The sequence below is a fragment of the Cucurbita pepo genome, chromosome 1, assembly GCF_057944985.1.
Source record: "Cucurbita pepo subsp. pepo isolate OVF chromosome 1, ASM5794498v1, whole genome shotgun sequence".
Lineage (NCBI taxonomy): Eukaryota > Viridiplantae > Streptophyta > Magnoliopsida > Cucurbitales > Cucurbitaceae > Cucurbita > Cucurbita pepo.
Genome location: NC_141798.1, coordinates 18,824,860 through 18,839,004, shown reverse-complemented (window position 1 = coordinate 18,839,004; position 14,145 = coordinate 18,824,860). Strand labels below are relative to the sequence as shown.

Below are 14,145 nucleotides of genomic sequence, written 5' to 3'. Positions count from 1 at the left end.
TTCAAATTGTTATTTTCATGTGGTTTTTATTCATTTATAATTCTTTTATTTTCTCCATTGTAGTCGGTTTTCACTATTCACATTCATATTGACAACAGTTATCCTTAGGTTGGTTCGAATTTTAACCTTTTATTTTATTGATAAATTTATTTTTAATATTTGTAGGGCACAAAACCGACCTTAGCTCAGTTGGTAGAGCGGAGAACTGTAGTTGTTATTCAACAATCCTTAGGTCGCTGGTTCGAATCCGGCAGGTCGGACTTTAAAGAAATTTTAATTTAATTAATTTCCCTTTTCTTAATTATTTTAAATTCATTGCCCCCAAATTCAATTAATTTTTCCTTTTTCTTAATTTATTTTAAATTAAAATTACATGACATAAATCATTCTTTTAAATTTATGAATTGCTCCCAATTTTAATTTCATTAATTTTTTTTATTCCTTAAATTATTTTAAAATAAAATTACAATCACATATATTATTCTAAAATTACAATCACATATATTATTCTTTTAAATTTATGAATTGCTCCCAAAATTTTTTTTTTCTTTCTTAAATTATTTTAAACTAAAAATTACAATAATTGACATAAGTCATTCATTTTAAGTTTTAAATGTATGAATTGCCTCTCTAATTTAATTATTTTTTTTTCTTTTTTCTTAATTAATTTTAAATTATTCTTTTTTCTTGATTAATTTTAAATTAAAAATTATAATCAGATTATAGAGCTTGATGAGAAATATTTAAGTTGTTGATTCAAAACCAACGTTAGCTCAGTTATTAGAGGGGAGCACTATAGTTTGCAAACAATAATCCTTAAGTCATTGGTTCAGAGTTGTAATTATTTTTAATTTTAATCTTTGAATTCTCTCAAAATTTCATTTTTCTTAACTTATTTTATATTAAAAATTACAATTAATTGGTAGAGTGAATGATATGCTTAGGTTGTTGGCACAAAATCAACCTTAGCTCAGTTAGTTGCCAACATCAACCTTAGCTCAGTTAGTAGAACAAAGGACTGTAGTTTGCAAATCAGTAATCCTTAGGTTGCGGGTTCGAATCCGACAAGTCGAAATATTAATGCTTTTAAAATTTTAATTTATGAATTGCTCTTAGAATTTAATTAATTTTTTTATTTTTTAATTTATTTTATATTAAAAATTACAATAAATAGAATGAATAATTGTAGTTTGTTGATCAGTAATCCTTAAGTCATTGGCTCAAAGTCGACCTTAGCTTAGTTGGTAGAGCGAAGGAGTGTAGTTTGCAAATCAGTAATCCTTAGGTCGCTGGTTTGAATCCGGCAGGTCGGAATATTAATGCTTTTTAAATTTTAATTTATGAATTGCTCTTATAATTTAATTAATTTTTTATTTTTAATTTATTTTATATTAAAAATTACAATCAATAGAACGAATAATTGTAGTTTGTTGATCAGTAATCCTTAAGTCGTTGGCTCAAAGCCGACTTGAGCTCAGTTGGTAGAGCGGAGGACTGTAGTTTGCAAATCAGTAATCCTTAGGTCGCTGGTTCGAATCCGGCAGGTCGGAATATTAAACCTTTGAAAATTTTAATTTATGAATTGCTCTTATAATTTAATTAATTTTTTATTTTTAATTTATTTTATATTAAAAATTACAATCAATAGAATGAATAATTGTAGTTTGTTGATCAGTAATCCTTAAGCCGTTGGCTCAAAGTCGACCTTAGCTCAGTTGGTAGAGCGGAGGATTGTAGTTTGCAAATCAGTAATCCTTAGGTCGCTGGTTCGAATCCGGCAGGTCGGAATATTTTAATTTATGAATTGCTCTTATAATTTAATTAATTTTTTATTTTTAATTTATTTTATATTAAAAATTACAATCAATAGAACGAATAATTGTAGTTTGTTGATCAGTAATCCTTAAGCCGTTGGCTCAAAGCCGACCTTAGCTCAGTTGGTAGAGCGGAGGACTGTAGTTTGCAAATCAGTAATCCTTAGGTCGCTGGTTCGAATCCGATAGGTCGGAATATTAAAGCTTTTAAAATTTTAATTTATGAATTGCTCTCATAATTTAATTAATTTTTCATTTTTAATTTATTTTATATTAAAAATTACAATCAATAGAACGAATAATTGTAGTTTGTTGATCAGTAATCCTTACGTCGTTGGCTCAAAGCCAACCTTAGCTTAGTTGATAGAGCGGAGGACTGTAGTTCGCTAATCAGTGATCCTTAGGTCGCTGGTTCGAATGGCAGGTCGGAATATTAATCTTTTTAAAATTTTAATCTATGAATTGCTCTTAGAATTTAATTAATTATTTTTATTTTTAATTTATTTTATATTAAAAATTCCAATCAATTGGTAGAGTGAATGATTGTAGTTTGTTGATCAGTAATCCTTAGGTCATTAACTCAAAGCCGATCTTAGTTTAGTTGGTAGAGTGGAGGATTGTAGTTTTCTAATCAGTAATCAGTCTATGGTTCGAATCCGACAGGTCGGAATATTTATTCTTTTAAAATTTTAATCTATGAATTGCTCTTAGAATTTAATTAATTATTTTTATTTTTAATTTATTTTATATTAAAAACTCCAATCAATTGGTAGAGCAAATGATTGTAGTTTGTTGATCTGTAATCCTTAAGTCATTGGCTCAAAGCCGATCTTAGCTCAGTTGGTAGAACGGAGGATTGTAGTTTGCCCCTAATCCTTAGGTCGTTGGTTCGAATTTGTTAGGTCGGAATTTTAATCTATGAATTTAATTAATTTTTTTTAAGGGAAAATGGAAGATTTTTCAAAGAGTTCCAAGGATTTGGGCTAAAGGATCCAATTCAATTCCAGCTTCTTCTTCCTCCTCGTGTCCAAAAAATAATTGTGTGGTCTGCATTAAGTGACATCCTCCGAAGCCTTCAACGCCCAATAACAATTCGTTTCTTGCTCTGGTGGCTCCCACTTTCCCTCCAAAATCTCCAACCTCAAAGGAGATACTCCGAATCTTCTTCTTCTTCTTCTTCTTCTTCTTCTGCTTCGTATTTCTTTTTCTACTCGTTCACAATCTCTTACTCCCATCTGGGTTTCTCTTACAGGAATTGGATTCAGAGGAAGCAAGGATTGAGCGAGTGAGAATGATAGCTTTGAATTCGCATTTTGTGCTGATTGATTTGCACAGTTCATGGCATTCGGCTAACCAAATCCCTATTTCGATTCCCACGTACCTGCAAAATTCTCATTCCGTTTCGAAATTCTCGTCGTCGTTTTGTCGAACACGTCGTGCGCGTAAGGGGATTGCTTCGTCCAAATCTTCAGCTCCGTCGTTTCCTTCCCCTGAAATTCGTCGGCCGTCGTCAGATCGATTGTTTTTGGGGAATGGATCGTTGACAAATCAATCGAATTCGAGTTCCATTTTGGATTCGGGCTTTGCTTCGACTTCGTCTCAGTCAGATGCTACTGCGGAGTTGGAGGTGTTTGTTGAACTGTTGCCTTCGAGGATGAGGAAGCAGCTGAGCTCGCACGATGAATTCCGGGAATTGATAGAGGTTGTCTTGGATTTGGGAAGGAATCCTATTGCCAGGTTTCCGTCAGGGGATTGGGCTATTTCGGAAGAGCTTGTGAAGCATGAAGATCTAAGCCACGCAATATCTAAGGTAATGATCTGAAGATTTCAATCTTGGAAAATATGTGTGATTCACTGATAAACGGAGTATGATTAATGCTTATTTTCTTTATAATTATACATAAAGTTGGGTATAATTGGTTCCTGTTGTGATCGGTTCTGCTTAAGTTTACTAGAACATGGGACATATTCGTCTTGTAAAGCAACCAAGCTAAAATGGAAATCAGTTGCTTAAAGAAGTATACCAAATTTTGTGGTAATTGGTCTGTTCTTTAGGTAGGAGACTTCTCAGACGACAACCGATCGGGCATGGACAGATCTTTGCATCGAATAAGTGCAATTCGAAACCGTAAAATGCAGATTATTGGCCTCACTTGCAGGGTAGGGCGTTCTGTCTCTGGAAGTGCTGAGATCATTCGTGATTTAGTAGAGGGTGGAGGTTCCATCTTGGTGATTGGTCCACCAGGAGTTGGAAAAACCACATTAATCAGGTACTATGAACAACTGGGACATTCCAAACTCCTATTGTTCTTCCGTTTTTCCTGTCTTGATTCTTGATTGGCAGCTCATTGTACTAATAAGTCCAAGAGAACTGGTGGGACAATGTTTATTGTGGCAATAGTCTTTAAATCAATGCAATCTCGAACCACCTCACCTTAAAATGATTTTATGTTTCAACTTTCAACACCAAGAATAGACCATAAAGAATGAGCTGAATTGAAATTTGTTTGAGGTCTTACATTGCTGAAGTTTTGGTTTATCCTCCCTTCATTTACCACGTCGATTTCCGGGATCGAAATTGTTCTTTTGAATTCTATGACTTATGCAGAGAAATTGCTCGGATGCTAGCAGACGACCACAAGAAACGTGTTGTTATTGTGGATACTTCCAATGAAATTGGAGGTGATGGAGATGTTCCTCATGCAGGCATAGGCAGTGCAAGGAGGATGCAAGTCCCTAATGTTCATATGCAGCACACGGTAAGAGCGCAATGCACGTTTATGGTTTTAACCATTACTTCATTTGATTGTCCCGTGTCAAGGCTCGAGTTGCTTTCTTTGTAGGTTATGATTGAAGCAGTGGAGAACCACATGCCTGAAACCATAATCATTGATGAAATTGGAACAGAACTTGAAGCACTAGCTGCCAGCACAATTGCTCAAAGAGGGGTTCAGCTAGTAGGGACAGCTCACGGAATCACCATTGACAACATAATAAAAAATCCATCGTTGCAAATCCTTGTTGGTGGCATTGAGGTTTAAAAGTCCTCCTCCTCGCTGCCTGCATCAAATGCATTTGCATGTACCTTTACCTTGAATATTGGAAATTGTTAGTCAAACGTCAAATGATAATATGCAACTCAGGAATCAATTTTTGGGCATTTTTGGGCATTACCTGTAACGTCCTAAGCCCACAACTAACAAATATTGTCTTCTTTAGGGTTTTCCTTTCAGGCTTCCCGTCAAGGTTTTTAAAACGCGTCTGCTAGGGAGAGATTTCCACACCTTTATAAAGAATGCTTAGTTCTCCTCCCCAACCGATGTGGGATCTCACAATTCACCCTTCTTCGGGGCCAGCGTCCTCGCTAGTACTCATTCCCTTCTCCAATCGATGTGGGACCCCTCAATCCAGCCTCTTCAAATCCCAGTGTCCTTGCTAGCACACCGCCTCATGTCCACTCCCCTTCGGGGTTCAGCCTCCTCGTTGGCACATCGTTCGGTGCCTAGCTCTGATACCATTGTAACGTCCTAAACCCCTCGCTAACAAATATTGTCCTCTTTGGCTTTTTCTTTCGAGCTTCCCCTCAAGGTTTTTAGAACGTGTCTGCTAGGGTGAGGTTTACCCACCTTTATAAAGAATGCTTAGTTCTCCTCTCCAACCGACATGGGATCTCACATCATCCTAGAAGGGAAAAAGTTCTCTTACAATCTGCTAGCTATCTTGCTAATTCTATTTTGTTGAACGGAAGTATATTGATGAAAGTGCTTATCATTTTTGTTCCTTTTTTCATTTCCTTGGACATAGAGTGTGACCCTTGGTGACGAGGAAGCAAGGAAAAGAAAAGTGCAAAAGACAATTCTAGAGAGAAAAGGACCTCCTACTTTTACTTGTGCAGTTGAGATGATATCCAAAACTGAATGTCGTGTTCATCACAGATTAGATACAACAGTTGATGCAATATTAGCAGGTGCTTCTCCAACTAATTTGTCATTGTTAAGGTGTATTCCTTTCCTATAAATATATTATTACCATTGATCATCTTTCCTCTGTCTTTCTCATTGGTGTAGGAAAAACTCCTCTTTTTGAAGTACGTAATGTGGAGTCTTATGCTAATCCTTCTGTGGGGCCATCTCAAAATCTTGGAAAGAGTCTTCACGAAAGATTACATTCAAAAGATGATAACATCATTGCTGATAGTGATCCTGACATGGAAGTACGTCAAGTGAAGACTTATGCTAACCATTCAATGGGGCCATCTCCAAATCATGAAAAGAGTCTTCACGAAAGATCGCATTTGAAAGACGATAACATTATAGCTGATGATGATGATGCTGACATGGAAGATGCGGTTCACCTACCTCGTCAGTCTAAGAGTAGACCTGTGAGCAAAAAGAGCTCACCAGTGCGAGTCTATTCTTACAAGGTAAATCACCTATTAGCATCTAGTGATGATAACATTATAGCTGATGATAACATTATAGCTGATGATAACATTAAAAATGTGCTGATGTTTGGCACTTTCAGATTCTTGAATCTGATCTACTTCAAGTGGCACAAGTATTGGGGCTTGAGAATGAAATAGACGTAACCGATGACATTGAAGCAGCCGATGCAATATTAGCATCTAGTGATGAAATGAAGCAGAACCCATGGATCCGAAGTGTTGCAAAATTTCACCACTTGCCTGTGTTTGTAATCAAGGTACTATTTACTTCTATAACTAGAATTTAAACGCATATTTTCTTCAGAAATTTACAACTCTATCTTTACAGTCGAACACCATGGCTCAAATGGTCAAGGCAATCCGCATGATTATAAAGATCGACTCCGGTTCTATAACGAAGAAACCTCGAAAAACCCCTGACATTGTAATTGAAGGTGATGCACCAAAAAGAAAGCCATCCCTAGAAGAGATAGATGCATTGGAGGTAATTTCCTTTCCACATTGATGCTTTTGTGTGTGGAGGGTGTGTACTCTCGCATTTATACCACTGGTTTTGAAAGGCAATCTGAATAAAAATTGCTGATCGCTGCATAATGGTGTCAAATTTTTGTAATAGCAACAAGTACTTCTGCACGTTTATAGAAATAAGGCATTTTCTGCTTTCAAATATGAGAGTTTCACATCAATTGATACCACGATTAGAAAAGGGGTTGATTGTGAGATCCCACATCGATTGGGGAGAAAAGCGAAACATTTTTTTATAAGGGGGTGGAAACCTCTCTCTAGCAGACGCGTTTTAAAAACCTTGAGGGAAATTTCGAAAGTAAAAGTCCAAAGATGACAATATTTGCTAGCGGTAGGCGTAGGCTGTTACACTTCTATTCATTTGGACTCGTGCCTTTTTCTCTTTTCTTTCTGTGGGTACAACTAGCTTCATAATTAATGGCTAGATGCCTAGATTCCTGTCTCAACTGCAATTCAATTGTCTTTCACGAGCATCATAGCTTACTCTATTGAGTGCTAATCCTGTCTAACATGATATGTGGGATTCTGAATCTATAGTAACGTTGCCTGTCTGGTTCTGTTCATTGTATGATAATGTTGTGAAGTCAACTCATCTGTCATGGCATAAATATTTTGTAATCTATAGGATCCATATCAAACACGGTCATAATTCTTCTGGTGTTCTTAAATTTGACAGGAAGTTAGACTTGCGATCGAGTATATCGTGATTCCTGGTGGAGAGCCAGTTGAGCTTCTACCTCGACGCTCAGATATCGTTGCTCGACAGCTTGAACTCGTGGAAAGTTATCAGTTAGCAGCCGAATACTCGAGTTCTGAGCCGAACCCGAGGTTGCAGATTCTTCCATTGAGGTTGAAGAGTAAGAATCTTAAAGAACCAAAATCTAGTTCAAAATCAGCAACTGGGGAAGGGACTGGTATCTATAGGCTTCCTTTGCTGCCTGAATGAAAAATCTAACCAGATTTCCAAACATGGTACAGTTTGTTCTATTGTGAATTTATGTACAGGCATGTAAATAATTCATATATGTATATCTCATTTACATAATTATTTATATCTTATTCCACCTTGGTTATACAACATTGTAAGAATTCCTTCAATAAAACACTGAAATTACTGTTGTCATGAACAGTATATTCAACCAATTCTTACTCCCCTGTAGCTGACTATCCCCCTTTTATTCGTTTTGGTGGAACAAAATTCAATTAGCTTGCACTTTCATCAATTAGACAGCCTTGTCAATGGTACTATTTACGTGCGACATTGATACAGTGGTGCTCGTTCGATAGTTTTTTGCACGACCAGCAATTGTCCAAATTTTAATACTGAAATATGAAGGTACCATTTATATGAGTCGCCGTAATTGTCCAAATTTCATTATTGAAGCCTGAATGTACTATTTACATGAGTCATTGATACACTTGTTGCTCATCCACAAATTTTCGCCCAACTAGCAATGGTCCAAATTTTAATATTGAAACACGAAAGTGCCATTTAGATAATTGTCTAAATTTCAATACTGAAGCGCGAAGGTATCATTTACTAATACACCGGTTGCTCATCCTACAATTTTTCGCACAACTATTAATTGTCCAAATTTCAATAATGAAGCATGAATGTACCATTTACACGAGTCATTGATACACTGGTTGCTCATCCACAAATTTTCGCACAACTAGCAATGGTTTAAATTTTAATACTGAAACACGAAGGTACCATTTAGATGAGTCGTGTAATTGTCTAAATTTCAATACTGAAGCACGAAGGTACCATTTACACTTTATATGTCAAAGAAAATATGCTGCTGAGTTGATCGAGAGGTCTGGAATGCAAAATTACAACTCTGTTTGCAATCCGATTGTCCCTGGACAGCAAATTGGCCGAGATGAAGCTAGTGTGAAGGTAGATTCAACATTATATAAGCAAATGGTGAGTAACTTAATGTATCTCACAGCCACACGACCTGACTTGATGTTTGTGGTAAGTCTTATTAGTCGTTTTATGGCAAATCCTACTGAGTTGCACTTTGCTACTGCAAAAAGAATCATGAGGTACTTGAAGGGAACTCTGAAATTTGGGATATGGTATCAACGTGAAAGGAAGAGTGAACTCTTAGGCTACACCGACAGTAACTATGCGGGAGATGTGGATGACAGTAGGAGCACTTCAGGCTATGTTTTCTTAATGAGTGGAAGAGCTGTGGCATGGTCCTCAAGGAAGCAACCAATCGTCACGTTGTCAACTACTGAAGCAAAGTATGTAGTAGCAGCTACATGTACTTGTCAAGCGATTTGGATGAAAAGGATATTGAAAGAAATCGGGCGAGTCATTAACACATCAATTGCCCATCCCACAATTTTTCGCACAACCGTTAATTATCCAAATTTTAATACTGAAACATGAAGGTACCATTTATGGTTGAACTTATGGTTGAACTTAGTCTTTCACCGTCCTTGTATATACGTTTCTCTATACTATCAACATTCATGACCAGACAACCGTTTGAGGCCCAATAAAAGCCCATGTAAGAGTCGAGCCCAAGCCCATAACCAAGCCTAAAAAATTAGAATTTTGTACGGACCTGTTGAATATCTCGACCATGGACCTTAGACGCTAGGGTTTAGTCTTTGGAGCCTAAAAACCCTGCACCCTCTGGAACTCACTGGTTCACTCCAGGTAACGAAGGCGAGTGTTAATTAATTCTTCTCTCTTTGCAACTCTTCAATTTTTATTGAAATCGCTCATTGTTGATTCAGACGGAGGCTTGATTTCCGTCTTTTCGGAGTTCGTCTCATTGAGTTTCCGGTTCTGTTTGCGGTTTTTGTGCAGGAATTGTATCTGATTGATAGCCGAAGGGGTAATGGCTGCGAAGGACGAGTATCGAATATTTGTTGGAGGACTTTCATGGAATGTCTCGGAGCGTGAGCTTGAGAACGCTTTCAGCCGCTACGGCAAAATTATTGAAACTCAGGTAACTTTCGTCCCTTTTTCCCCCCGTTTTTGTGTGCCTCCTATTTGCTTGTCGGTTGAATGTCAATGGTGGAATGGAAATGTGGCTAATACTCTGAAGAAAAGTCTAAATGATTCGGCATGCGTGAGGTAGAAACTATGACAATGTAAATGCCGTTTTATGTCGAGAACGTTTTTTGAGCGTTTTTATGATGAAAATCCCTGCTATGATTTCTACGACATTCGTAATAGGTTGTGGGCTTTCCCTTTCCACAATTCATGCCAAATACCAATGCTATTTTGTTAGTTACAGAGTCCCTCCATTTGCGTCTGCCATAGTTTTAGTACGGTGTATTTATAATATCTCTAGTCTATCCTATGTCCTTTATTTATTTTTTATACGTTAGTTGAGCCATCAGTATGTATTGATTTATTTAAGCCATATATGAATCAGAATACTTCAGATCAGTTTTAACTACACGATTATAGCTAATAGTTTGTTTCAGGCTTTCTCTTTCTTACCGTCCTTTGATCTTTTGTTTTGTTGAATATGGTCCAGGCAGTCAGCTTAATGCTGAATACATGGGTCTGTTCGCACGTTATCTGCTGAATTCTTACTTATAATAGGAGAAATGGTTAATAGACAAGAAATCCTATTCATCGGTATACATAGATCGCAAGAAATTGCTTGGAAACTGACAGTATTTTTTAAGAAAAGCATTTTCAGAATAATGTTTCAGAAAGGATGCTCTGTTCATTCTCTTAGGATATCTGATGAGACGTTTCTTCTGTGTGGTTGATTTTGTGGATGAGAAATCGCAGCTAGCCCAATTTGTGAAAATTGTTCAAGACACTTCGCTTCAAAAACTGAAATTTTAGTGTTCAACATACAGTTTGCTGATGTAGTTTCCTACTCGTCAGAGTAAAAGATTGGGTAATAATTGTATTTCATGGAGATGTATCTGCTGCCACGTGTTGTTAGTACGCCTCAATTCCTCGACAATCCACAGATTGAATTTGGGTATAAGTTGTTGGATTTTGCAGATGCTTCTAGAACTCCAAATATTCAGTTTTTTTTTTGTTCATTCTACACCGGGCCTTCTATCCTAAAAGGTTTTGCAAAGTATTCCATACCTAATCTCTGCTCTTTTTAGTTTCAAGAGCATTTAACTTGATTTGTATTGCCTAATTCAGCTACAGAGTTTGGTTATGTTCTTGCTCAGTCAGTGTAAATAGTGAGTACATGCATTCAATAGGGAATGCAGTATCATCTGTCATGCTGTTGGTTGCTGTGTAAGGTTCGTGCTTGGCACTTGTGCAACATTTGGAATTGGAACTTACTATACCTAAACTAGGATGTACTGTTCTTGACTTCTAGTGCTTCCGTATGTTCATGATTTTTTTGGGTGCTTTGGCATGGAAGGGCAGGCTGTTGGTAAAATATTTTAAAGTTAGTTTACCAGAGAAAATTTCAGACACTGTAATTTCAGTTGTAAACCATCTTTCACCAAATCTATAAACATACCCATAATGACAAAAAAGGATAATAATAATATAACTACCACATATTTTGGCGCACACTGGAGCTTCAGGTGCAGTACTTTTTTCATTTGTCATTACATCCTGCTGCATGCCAGTTTTCTTGGGTATAAGTGACCTGGCTCCACAGTTAAATTATGCTGGTTGTTCGGTAAATTATAAAGGTGGAAACCCAGTTTACAGCATAAGATAAGAATAGCATCTAAAGTGCGGAAAGTTTTTAATGCACTGTTGTACTTTGTTTACTGTGGCATTGGATTGGGTGGTAGCGTGACACAGAGAATCATTATGGCAAGAAATTGTATCTCCCCTAGATTTTTCTTCTCAATTTATTGGTTTCTAGACTCTAGGGTGATTTATATGACTCGGTTATGAACAATGGAATATTGTCTGAATGCTACAATTAGTCAAGGCTACGGAGTGGTAGTGGAGTAATTTCAGTAACCAGTAGAAGGGTTGCCTTGGGTGGTCATCTCAGTGGGAGATATTCTCTTTAACTTTTAGAGCTTAAGATTCTGACTTTATGATGGGTCATTTCCTAATTTGCACCCAAAGAGGGTAGTCGAGGTCAAAGTTGCTCTTTAAATGATAGATTCGAAGTGTTGAAGACAGCTTATCTAACAGTGTTCAAGTTGTTGGCAACCTTGCCAGGGCTTTGAAGAGAAATCCTTCCAAGTATATCATTTAAATTTGCTACTTAGATGATTTACTTGGAAGGGAAAGTAAGTTATCAGAATTTTCGATCGTTTTCTTTGAAGTCTATTCCTTGCACAGCTATCTTGCATAACTATAAAACATTTTCATAGTCTATGTTGGAATTGAACTGTATTTATTAATATTTGCATGAGATTCTCTTGTGATGTTTATGTAGATCATGTTAGAACGAGATACAGGTCGTCCTCGTGGGTTTGGTTTTATTACCTTCGCAGATCGTCGAGGGATGGATGATGCAATAAGAGAGATGCATGGGCATGAATTTGGTGAGCGGATTATCTCAGTAAATAAAGCTGAACCCAAGATGGAGGGAGATGATAGAGAGCCAGGTTTCAGGGGGGGAGGCTATTCATCTGGTGGTAGGGCTAGTTTTGGGAGAGGAGGAGATAGATCTGTGGGGCAAGATGAATGCTTCAAGTGTGGACGCCCAGGGCATTGGGCACGAGACTGTCCTTCAGCCGGTGGTGGACGTGGTAGGGGTAGAGGTTCATTTTCATCGCGTTCTCGATTTGATGGTGATAGTCGTGGGGATCGTTTTGGAGGAGATCGTGACCGGTATGTCGATGACCGTTATGATGGAGGGCGAGATGGGGGGCGCTACGGTGATAGAGATCGTTTTGACCGTAGGGATGACAAATATGGAAGTCGAGACCGCTATTTTGAAGACAGGTAGTTCTAATAGTGATAAATGATCACCCATTTACATATATTCCGAAGTATGATTTGATTGACAGGTTATTGAAGTAAGTTTTGGCAATGCTTTACATCTGAGATTGTTTGTCCAAACTTTGCAGGTACCCATCTGCTGGAGATCGTTTTGCAGGTGGTGATAGGTATGATGTTAGTGATCGATATCCTCAAAATGGCTATGTCAAAGAAAGAGGTGGCTACGATAGGGATATTGGTCCTAGGAGTGGCAGTGATAGGTATGGTACTGGAGGAGGTCCTGGCCGTTACGAGGGAAGAAGTTACAGAGATAGGCCAGGCCCTTACGACCGCCCAAGCAGGGGAGGACGACCGTCTTCCTACGAGCGCTATTAAAATTCAGATGTACGTACTGTTCGTAGTTTATTTACAATTGCATATCATTCTACAAACTTATGAGTTAGCTGGGATGTGCACTTGCAATGAACTCCTTATGCAACCTCTGATCTTCCTTTTTTTTTTTTTTTTTGGTTTCGTTTGGATTTGATGCTATCCAATTCTCCACTGCTTTAGAACATATTTAGTAGTAGAAATTTTTGATGTTACAAATTTCTGACATTCATAGGGTTACCTTAGCCTTCTTCCGGCCTTTCATTTTTACACTTCTGATCCATTATTATTGTGCCTTGTTGAGTTTAGATCGCATACTTAAGTCTCGGCTATAACGTGTGTTAAATTATATGTTTAGTATATGAAGTTTTAAATAGGAGGTTCATATGACTCAACTAGAGGGATTCATTGACTCCACTAATCCCAATTATGTCGATAATCTCAAAATTTTGATTTATAGTCTCAAACAAACTACTCGGGTTTGGTTTGAGAGATCTACTCATTATCTCTGTCCACACTCAGACTTTGATCGCCTCTAAAGTCGATTTCTATTCGTTTTATGGATATACTTATGCTTCTTCTACTGATAGCTTCATATGTTGAGATTTTAATTAGTAGTGAATTTTAAATGGCTTCTATATATTGAGTTTAGTTTCATATTTGACTGTTGTTTTAAAAATAAAATAAGGTCGGACTATCTAGCCACAACAAAGATGTGACACATCTTTTAATGTAATAACGGTTTAATTTAATGTTTGTGTACGGATTATGTTATTTTATTATATTGATATTTATTCGGAATAAAAAAAAAGAGTTTAGGATAAAATTAAAAATAAAAAAAAATTAAAATTTACACGGAAAGCAAAATATATCCATACATTTAATTTCACCATATTGGATTCATAGGCTTAGATAAAAAAATCGTAATTTGTATATTTAGTTGAATTTTTACTAATTAATCTGTTAATTTAACAATTTATATTTATTAAAATTAAATAAATTAAAAAAATTAATGAAAAAAAAAAAATATTAGGATACTGAAATAAAATGTATTTTCTACCAAAAGTTTGACGTTGGAATTTAAAAAGAAAGAAAAAAAAGAAATAATAATAATAAAATAAAATAAA

The 14,145-nt window shown here is 36.6% G+C and overlaps 2 protein-coding genes, 4 non-coding genes and 1 pseudogene across 7 annotated transcripts; all 7 read left to right on the top strand.

Moving 5' to 3' along the window:
- Nucleotides 1–174: 174 nt before the first annotated feature.
- On the top strand, nt 175–260 carry TRNAY-GUA (transfer RNA tyrosine (anticodon GUA)). The gene is given in 2 exon segments: nt 175–211; nt 225–260. It is a non-coding gene; the product is annotated as a tRNA-Tyr (tRNA).
- Nucleotides 261–1,463: 1,203 nt separating this feature from the next.
- On the top strand, nt 1,464–1,550 carry TRNAY-GUA (transfer RNA tyrosine (anticodon GUA)). Its single transcript is given in 2 exon segments — nt 1,464–1,500; nt 1,515–1,550. It is a non-coding gene; the product is annotated as a tRNA-Tyr (tRNA).
- A 150-nt stretch (nt 1,551–1,700) lies between these two features.
- Nucleotides 1,701–1,788, top strand: TRNAY-GUA (transfer RNA tyrosine (anticodon GUA)). The gene is given in 2 exon segments: nt 1,701–1,737; nt 1,752–1,788. It is a non-coding gene; the product is annotated as a tRNA-Tyr (tRNA).
- Nucleotides 1,789–1,922: 134 nt separating this feature from the next.
- Nucleotides 1,923–2,009, top strand: TRNAY-GUA (transfer RNA tyrosine (anticodon GUA)). The gene is given in 2 exon segments: nt 1,923–1,959; nt 1,974–2,009. It is a non-coding gene; the product is annotated as a tRNA-Tyr (tRNA).
- Nucleotides 2,010–2,875: 866 nt separating this feature from the next.
- SPD1 (P-loop containing nucleoside triphosphate hydrolases superfamily protein) lies at nt 2,876–7,926 on the top strand. The gene is made up of 9 exons (XM_023694778.2): nt 2,876–3,624; nt 3,870–4,084; nt 4,423–4,573; nt 4,658–4,849; nt 5,619–5,781; nt 5,882–6,237; nt 6,339–6,515; nt 6,587–6,742; nt 7,460–7,926. The coding sequence occupies exons 1-9, from the start codon at nt 3,106–3,108 to the stop codon at nt 7,727–7,729; spliced, it is 2,199 nt and encodes a 732-aa protein (XP_023550546.2). The 5' UTR covers nt 2,876–3,105; the 3' UTR covers nt 7,730–7,926.
- Nucleotides 7,927–8,608: 682 nt separating this feature from the next.
- Nucleotides 8,609–9,623, top strand: LOC147794923 (secreted RxLR effector protein 161 pseudogene; annotated as a pseudogene).
- Nucleotides 9,339–13,288, top strand: LOC111803872 (glycine-rich RNA-binding protein RZ1C). 2 transcript variants are annotated; one of them, XM_023688480.2, is made up of 4 exons: nt 9,339–9,457; nt 9,611–9,752; nt 12,141–12,652; nt 12,778–13,288. In XM_023688480.2, the coding sequence occupies exons 2-4, from the start codon at nt 9,642–9,644 to the stop codon at nt 13,022–13,024; spliced, it is 870 nt and encodes a 289-aa protein (XP_023544248.2). In that variant the 5' UTR covers nt 9,339–9,457; nt 9,611–9,641; the 3' UTR covers nt 13,025–13,288. The 2 variants fall into 2 exon arrangements, with proteins under 2 accessions (XP_023544248.2, XP_023544240.2); XM_023688472.2 differs by having other exon boundaries at nt 9,339–9,466.
- The last annotated feature ends 857 nt before the right edge of the window (nt 13,289–14,145 follow it).

Coding starts and splice junctions, on each gene's coding strand:
- LOC111803872 (XM_023688480.2), top strand. CDS start 9,642: ATGGCTGCGAAGGACGAGTATCGAATATTTGTTGGAGGACTTTCATGG. Junction 9,753..12,140: donor GCAAAATTATTGAAACTCAG/GTAACTTTCGTC, acceptor ATGTTTATGTAG/ATCATGTTAGAACGAGATAC. Junction 12,653..12,777: donor GACCGCTATTTTGAAGACAG/GTAGTTCTAATA, acceptor CAAACTTTGCAG/GTACCCATCTGCTGGAGATC.
- SPD1 (XM_023694778.2), top strand. CDS start 3,106: ATGATAGCTTTGAATTCGCATTTTGTGCTGATTGATTTGCACAGTTCA. Junction 4,574..4,657: donor ATGTTCATATGCAGCACACG/GTAAGAGCGCAA, acceptor CTTTCTTTGTAG/GTTATGATTGAAGCAGTGGA. Junction 6,516..6,586: donor TGCCTGTGTTTGTAATCAAG/GTACTATTTACT, acceptor CTATCTTTACAG/TCGAACACCATGGCTCAAAT.